At 35.3% G+C, this 7,496-nt stretch overlaps 1 protein-coding gene across 1 annotated transcript; it reads right to left on the reverse strand.

Annotated features, from left to right (window-relative positions):
* Window positions 1-2,725: 2,725 nt before the first annotated feature.
* LOC130993696 (chaperone protein dnaJ 16-like) lies at window positions 2,726-7,496 on the reverse strand. The gene is made up of 11 exons (XM_057918722.1): window positions 6,782-7,496; window positions 6,134-6,257; window positions 5,946-6,028; window positions 5,722-5,833; window positions 5,530-5,634; window positions 4,228-4,278; window positions 3,867-3,956; window positions 3,662-3,770; window positions 3,415-3,563; window positions 3,281-3,334; window positions 2,726-3,193 (listed from the first exon to the last, which is right to left on the reverse strand). Exons 1-11 carry the CDS (start codon window positions 6,916-6,918, stop codon window positions 2,966-2,968), a joined length of 1,242 nt encoding a protein of 413 aa, XP_057774705.1. The 5' UTR covers window positions 6,919-7,496; the 3' UTR covers window positions 2,726-2,965.

The following is a 7,496-nucleotide window of genomic DNA, read 5'->3' on the forward strand; positions in this document are numbered from 1 at the left end:
AAATACTTTTGTCGTAAAGAGAAGGGGTAATTTTGTGCATGTATTGACCAAGCAGTAAGGGGTTAATGCTTAGGCCAAAGGTCTTGAGTTCGAGTCTCATGTGGCGCAACCTTTAAATTTCTTTATTTAATACTGTTAATTTATCCAAAAAAAAGGATAATAATGAGACATTTCTTGTTTTGCATATATAAGATGAATCTCAATTTTTTAAATCCATGAATTTTCATTTTTTTTTTCTAATTTTATATATGACAAATATTTTTTCAACGAATGAATATTGATGTGGAAGTCAAAACTATCTACATGGCTTAAACAAAAGTCTTCTTAAACTATATAGTTGGATTGATAATGAAATATTGTCATTTCATCATAAAATAAGTCCCAAATTTTTAAATTATCATTTAAGATATTATTTTTTACAATTTAGAACATACAGAACTTATAAGTTCACGATTAAAGGCTGTAGTTCGTGATTCAGAATCATGGGGTTCATCATTGATTTGTGGGCGTTCAAAAAGTGTTATTCACGTACGAAACCAAAAAAAAAAATTCATGTAGTTGAAGACATGATTTTAGAATTTACCCCTAAAAGGATGGACTAATTTTAAGATGATACCTATTTCTTGAGTCGATCTCTTGGTTGCATGCGGCAGCATCCTAGGTCCCTATCTACTTTTTATTTTATTTAGAGTTAATTGCATATAATATCACGAATTTTGTCCGAAATTTATTTTCCCCACGATCTTTAAAAATTCCATTTTTTATCAAATACATTGACATTTGTTCAATTTCCCCACGATTCTTTTCACCCTCAAATCGGAATCGACGCAACGCTTGCCGGCACACGCCATTCTGGTGAAGCAATAGAAGCCTGACCTGGAAGCCATGGCAGAAATCGGCTACTTTGATTAAAATCACCCAAATATGCAATTTTGTCACACCACCAGCAATCGGCGTATTTCCCGGCGAAGCACCGGCCAGCAATCGGCGTATTGCCCGACAAAGTAGCGGTTAACAATCAGCGCCACCAATGGGTGAAAAGTAATCTTTAATTTCCTTTTGCCTGAAAAAAATGAGAAATTAAAAGAAATTAGAGTTTTTTTTATTATTATTTAATATTATATGCGTAATTTAAAATTCATATATATTCTACGTCAGTGTTACGTGTAAAATTAAATCCATATCACTGCTATGCCATTTTACTGGTCATCGGAAAAAAAAATTGTGGAAAAATTGAACAAATGTCAAAGTATTTGATAAAACATGGAATTTTTAAAGATCGTGGGGAAATTGAATTTCGGGCAAAGTTCGTGATATTATATGCAATTAACCTTTTTATTTATTTATTTATGTAGAATTAATCAAATTAACTGATGATTTTTAATTATAATTAATATTCATTTTGCTTACGAAACATCTTTATTGATAAAATGGACACGAGTTTTAAGAATAAGTTAGTTATGTATTTCATAAATAGAAAAAGATCACTGACGATGAAGCGCAGTCTGTTGGTAAGACGTTTCTCTTCCAACCAAGAGGTCGGGGGTTCGAGTTAGGGGTGTAAATGAGCCGAGTCGAGTCGAGTCGAGTATTAGCATGCTTAAGCTCGAACTATGTTTATATGTATGAAGCTCGAGCTCGAGCTCGACTCGCTCGAGTTTGATATATTCGGTGAGTCGAGTCAAGCTCAATGGCATATTCGGTGAACTCAAGCTCGACTCGGTTCGGCTCGATTGTTGAATCTTAATAGAGTTTGAGCTCGTTTAAGCTCGGTGAGTTCGAGCTTGAGCTCGTTTAAGCTCGTCTCATACATGTTTCAACAAATTGTGTAAATTATGGGCTATATTAGTAATTAAGCTATAGTGTAGGGACACTTTCTTAAATTCTTTTAAAAACTCGATTAAGCTCGCGAGCCTAACGAGTCGAGTAGGATGAAACTCGAACTCGGGCTCGATACCTAGTCGAGTAGCTCGAGCTCGAGCTCGAGCTCAACTAATGCCGAGTCAATTCGAGTAATTTTCGAGTTGATTCTGAGTAGCTCGTGAGCTAGCTTGACTCACTTACATCCCTAGTTCGAGTCACCTAGAGAGGGTATAGGGTGTGAGTGTATTTTTCATTTCTTTGAATAATAACATTTTTCTTTAAAGGAAAAGATCACATATTAGAAAAAGTAGTGATAGTAAAATAAAGGGGTCCATTAGTGATAATATATGTAATTATATGTGAATTTTAAGGGTGATATTATTTCTAGAAAAAGAAGAGAAAAATATTTTATAAATGAACGAAAATGGAAGTTTGCAAAGTTGTTTTGTCGATGTAGGGAATGCATTCTTAGAAATTAATAATTACTGGTTGCATTGAATTAAAATGAATGCATAGAGTTTTTGCCATTGAAAAAATGTAGTAACAAAATTTCATTGGAGGATTATCCTATTTTATACTTGAGAATGAAGAGTCTGCATTTCCACCTAATAAAATATTTTTACAATTAATTTTATATTTTGGGTAAGTGATTGAACATAGAGAAATGAAGTAATTGTGCCATTATTAGCTAAAAATAATTTCACCGTATTATATCTCATATTCTATGCCCACATATTAAGTAACATGAACCACAATAAAACTCATAGTAGATAAATAAAAATGTAACCATGTATCTATGAGTCGAAAGGAGACGTTGAGTGTCTCCTTGAAAATGGTTTACAACACCAAAATGCTAGAGGCATTTCTAAACACATGATAGATAGATTGTATTATATTCCACTGTGACAAAACTTTCCAATTCTATGTTAACTGTGACAAATAGACAATTTTTACATCTCGATTGCTATGTAGCAATCTTTTACAGAGAGAAGATAATAATACACGAAAGAGAATGAATGAGACGTTCAATCTATAATACAAGAGAATCGTTGGAAGACCATTCCAGAAAAAGATTGATGAGTGGGAAGCAACACTACTCAACTCAATCCATTCCACAAGGCTTCTTTTTGTCTCCCTTTAGGTGAAGATTGTACCATTTCTTCTTCTTCGATCTCTCTCCTCTCGACTGCTTCTTGTCCTTCCCTTGGCAATCGTCGCCTTCCTTCACCGCGGCTTTATTCTTGCTTCGACTACTACTGCTGCGCTTTATTTGTGGAGCAGTTGTATAAGAAGCATGTATTTCGTTCCTCTGTTGGAGAAGCTCGTCGATCTGCAAACCACAACTTTTCAGATAGTACAAAAATGAATTCATTGCTACCTCCAATTAGTAGAGGTCTCAGTTTTAGGCATTACTTACAGTTTGCATCTCTTGTGCATATCTACTTGTCATCTCGGTAAATTGAGCAAGCACCTGTCAACATTCCCATATGGAAGTAAGTTCCCATGTACCTCGCCATAAAGGGCAAGTACTAATTTATGCTAACAACAAACCTCTCTATATTCAGTTTCGAATTTAGAAAGCTCCACTCTTTTTGACAATATTTGAGCTTCAACAGATCTAAGATCCTCCTTCTCTTCTGAAAAGATTTCAGCGGAAAGAACTTCTATAGTGTAGCTTACACTTTTGAAAAAATTATCGCCTGCAAATAATTTGAACGGTCCAACAGAGAAGGCAGACATGAGTTAGCCTCTTTCGGTTAAAGATATATGGAAACAAAATTACAAGGATGCGTCTTACCATAAACTGCAAAATAATGGTTGCCGGCTTTGAGCTCAGTTATTTCAAATGGCTGAAAACCATCCAGCTTTCTGAAGAAAGCAGCATCAGGATCTTTTACTGCAATCGCCTGATGTCGGTTGTAAGGAAATTATGTCAATGAATTAAGAATAGGAAGTGGAGGGAAGGGGTCACGCATGCAGTTGAGCATACCACATTTACTTACAGAGTTATGGGCAGGGTCCATTCTATAAACAGGGAAGCCGAGAAAATACATCCCAGCAGATGTAACCTTCCCTGCTTTTGAACTATCCTCCTGTAAACAAAAAGTTATCACAACATATTAGCAACAAACAAGTTTCGAAAATAATACAACATCCAAATTGCAAAAAAGTTACAATGCTTGCAACCATGAAAGGAAAAAACCACATCCTAAATGGACGAAAATTTGCATGCCTAGTGCCATGTAAACCAATGACTGATAAAAGACATTACTTGTGTCTCAAAAGAGTCCGAGAGGGGAGGTTTTATTCAGATCATATTTTCTGGGAAAGGTATAGGGAAGAAAAAAAGTCCAGGGAAAAAACCTGTAAAGCAAGGCATAGTCCACCATTCTCTTCCTGATCGAAGTACAATAGCTGCAAAAAACCAAGATGGATTAATTAAGGCAGTAGGAAGCATATCATTACACCAAAAAAAAAATTATAAATAGCTGGAGAACTGAAGCACATTAACAACCGGTTAGGGTAATATGGGGAGAATACGGGTTACCCGATAGCATGACTCTGTAACCCTCTAGTGGGTTGTTTGAATGGAAGACCAGGACCTTTAGTAAGGATATATTTCTCTCTCCGGTTTATATATTTTAAGGTGGCTAAAAATAATACTTCTCACCAAAAGTTGCTGTTATTTTTTTTTCCCTAAATTATAGTAATTGGTTTTATATTTACATCATATTTGAGATGATGGAAGGCTGAAAAGATTTCAGAAGGAATGGACACCGGTCACGTCTTCTAACAACTAAAAGTACATACCTATTTTTGGATTATCTTTATAGAGCAAAATGAGTTTGAAACCAATAAATGCAAGGAATACAATTATGCAATTTCAGCACAAACAGTAATGAGCATTATGCTGTCTAATGCCTGAGAAACCCCAGGCTAAGGCAGCATAGAGTTAGAATCTAACATTAGTTGAATATTAACTTGAAGATAGATGCAAGAGATTATAATCATTATAATAAGATCAATTCTGTGTATATAAACAAAAGATCAAAGAAATTATGAATCCCAAGTTGAATCATTGACCTAAAAAAGGTGAGAAAATGTAATTCGAGGAATAGCCTCTTATAGCCTGTAATTGTTATTACTCTAGGATACATCACCTGTTCAGATAAGAAAATGGTTGTAAACTTAAGAACCTACTTTGAAATTTTGCAGAACGATCATTAAAGAAACTCGGATCAAGTTTTCATCTAAATCTGCCAAGGATTAGTTATAATCTTATACTACCTCCTTTAATGATGCCATACTAAAAAATTACATATTATAAAGCAATAAGGTGCAAGCTAGGAACTAATTGAACTTGGTCGTTGCTTTACTTGGTAGAAACTAATGCAACTCCTTTTCCGAGAATACTCCACATGGCATAACGAATGAGAAGACACAATTTCTTCATATCAATAGTTTATTTCAACAAAATTGAACTAGAATTATATAAAACATAACTGAGATAATAGGATATGTCAAATCATAAATAGCGATGAAGAATGCCCAATAAAAGGATAATCCCATATTTCATCTCTGGACGTTGCATAATCTTTTTAAGAAAGATCGAACATCATTTTCATTCCATGGACAAAGTTGTAAAACCGATTAGAACATATATACCTTAAACTTGCTCTTATCTGATGAAGAAACTCGGCAAACAAGTCCTGCCTGTGCTTCCTTTTCTGATATGGTTACAGAATAAAAGTGAGCACATTGCTTCTCAACCTGTTGAGAAAAGAATAACGTATTAGTCTAAACAGAAAATATGCAAGTCTATTTATTGCTTACTAAAATACAGGCCAGCAATTATACCTTCCTACACAAAGGTTGTCCCAGTGGGAGAGGACGAATTGTTACCGCACCATTTAGCGCTTCCTCCAAAACAGTGGCTGATACAGTAGTCTTGATAGGGACTCCGAGCTTACTGATTGACAAAACGAAGTACAGTATTTTTAGATAAATCAAGAATATAATCTTACAGTACACAAGCAAGATGGAAAACATGATAAACAAACTCATCATAAATACCAACCAACCTAAAAATTGCAGCAAACATAGTGTTAACAGTTCCTAAACTTGAAAGATCAAGTTCCAGTTCTTGGCCTTCTGATTCGACAGCCTGAAAAAAGATAAGACATTCAACCTCAAGACAGTATAAACAATTAGCTAGAAAATTCAGTTTTACATTAAATTCTTAAGCTGGGCTGAGTTCAGAAAAATTAACCTCAAAACCTGATGTGTCATACTGCCGCCTTTTGTCCGGATCAGACAAGATGTTATATGAGAATGTGACCTCTTTGAACATATCTGCGGCTGTAACATCGTTTGCATTTTTGTCCGGATGGTACCTACATTTGTAATACAAACATAAACAACTATAATCCATCCTGAGAAATGCCTCACAGCATGCAACATGCATTTAGCAAAGACAATCGGATCCATAGGGGTTCTCCAAACAATATAGTGGAGGCAGAGCAGCTCATTACTATTGTTGGATGAATGTTTGGCAGAGAGAATACAAATTTTTTCTGTATATTTCTTGGTTCCATCTTACGGTCCATTAATGGAACATCATACTTTAAAATAATGCATCGCACTGGTTGCGTAACCAAGCTGGGTAATACAAATGTAAAGAAAATAATAGAAAATCTTTTTTTTACAAATATAAATCTTGTCCTGAATCACTACCATACTTTAAATGTTAGAATTGGAAATCAGGCAACGGAGAAACATAACAATGTAATATGTCATCCAATATTTCTAAAATAACTACATTTTATTATTTACATAGAGAGAAGAAAGGAAGCATAACTAAGAAAATACAGCTCGACTTCAACATTAAAACGAATAGCAAAGAAGTAAGTTAACATACTTCAAAGCCAACTTCCGGTAGGCACTCTTAATTTCCTGATCGGTAGAATTTCTGCTCACTCCCAAAACTTCGTAGGGGTCTCTCCGCAGCTGCTTCTCCGCATCGCCTTTCTCAGATTTAGATTTTTGCCCCGGCATTTTCTTTATATACAAACTTCAGCCCCCACAAAATGAAGAATCAAATAAGAGGAACAAAACTCAACCAAAGGTCGAATCTTGAATCCATTACGCAGATACCCTCATTCTGCTCAGAAATGTTAGACAATTTTCAAAACTTCAAATAAAGATATTGAGCTGGAAAATAAATGTCTGAAAACCCTAATTAATGAAATTGACTTCAAAAAATTTCAAATTGGCGAACTATTTTCGGAGGAATTGGGACAAAATGCATGAATTTATTCGGAGGAAAATCGGAGGAGATAATTTTTAAGAAAACCCTAAGCAACAGAGCTCAATAGCTGGAGAAAATGGAGGGGAAATTAGGTGGCATTTTCTGTTTTTTAGTTCTTGTTTTCTTTTGATATATGAGGTAGCTGTTTAAAAATTCAAATTTATTGCTAGCGCTTGCTACCATGCGCCGTGGGCTACCTCCACTGCGCCTGTGAGAGGAGGCTGAAGCGTGGATGAGGTGTCGTGCGCACCCTGGCGCACACAAAGCGGGCTCGCCTTTCTATCAACCTTGTTTTTCGATTTTTTTATTTAAGGACGCATCAGTG

This window comes from Salvia miltiorrhiza, chromosome 7 (assembly GCF_028751815.1).
Source record: "Salvia miltiorrhiza cultivar Shanhuang (shh) chromosome 7, IMPLAD_Smil_shh, whole genome shotgun sequence".
Classification (NCBI taxonomy): domain Eukaryota; kingdom Viridiplantae; phylum Streptophyta; class Magnoliopsida; order Lamiales; family Lamiaceae; genus Salvia; species Salvia miltiorrhiza.

What these genes read in the sequence shown, in the direction of transcription:
- LOC130993696 (XM_057918722.1), bottom strand. Translation starts at nt 6,918, where the DNA reads ATGCCGGGGCAAAAATCTAAATCTGAGAAAGGCGATGCGGAGAAGCAG. An exon ending in TGGACCCTGCCCATAACTCT is followed by an intron (nt 3,771 to 3,866) that starts GTAAGTAAATGT and finishes AACCGACATCAG; the next exon opens with GCGATTGCAGTAAAAGATCC. An exon ending in ATGCACAAGAGATGCAAACT is followed by an intron (nt 3,194 to 3,280) that starts GTAAGTAATGCC and finishes TGTGGTTTGCAG; the next exon opens with ATCGACGAGCTTCTCCAACA.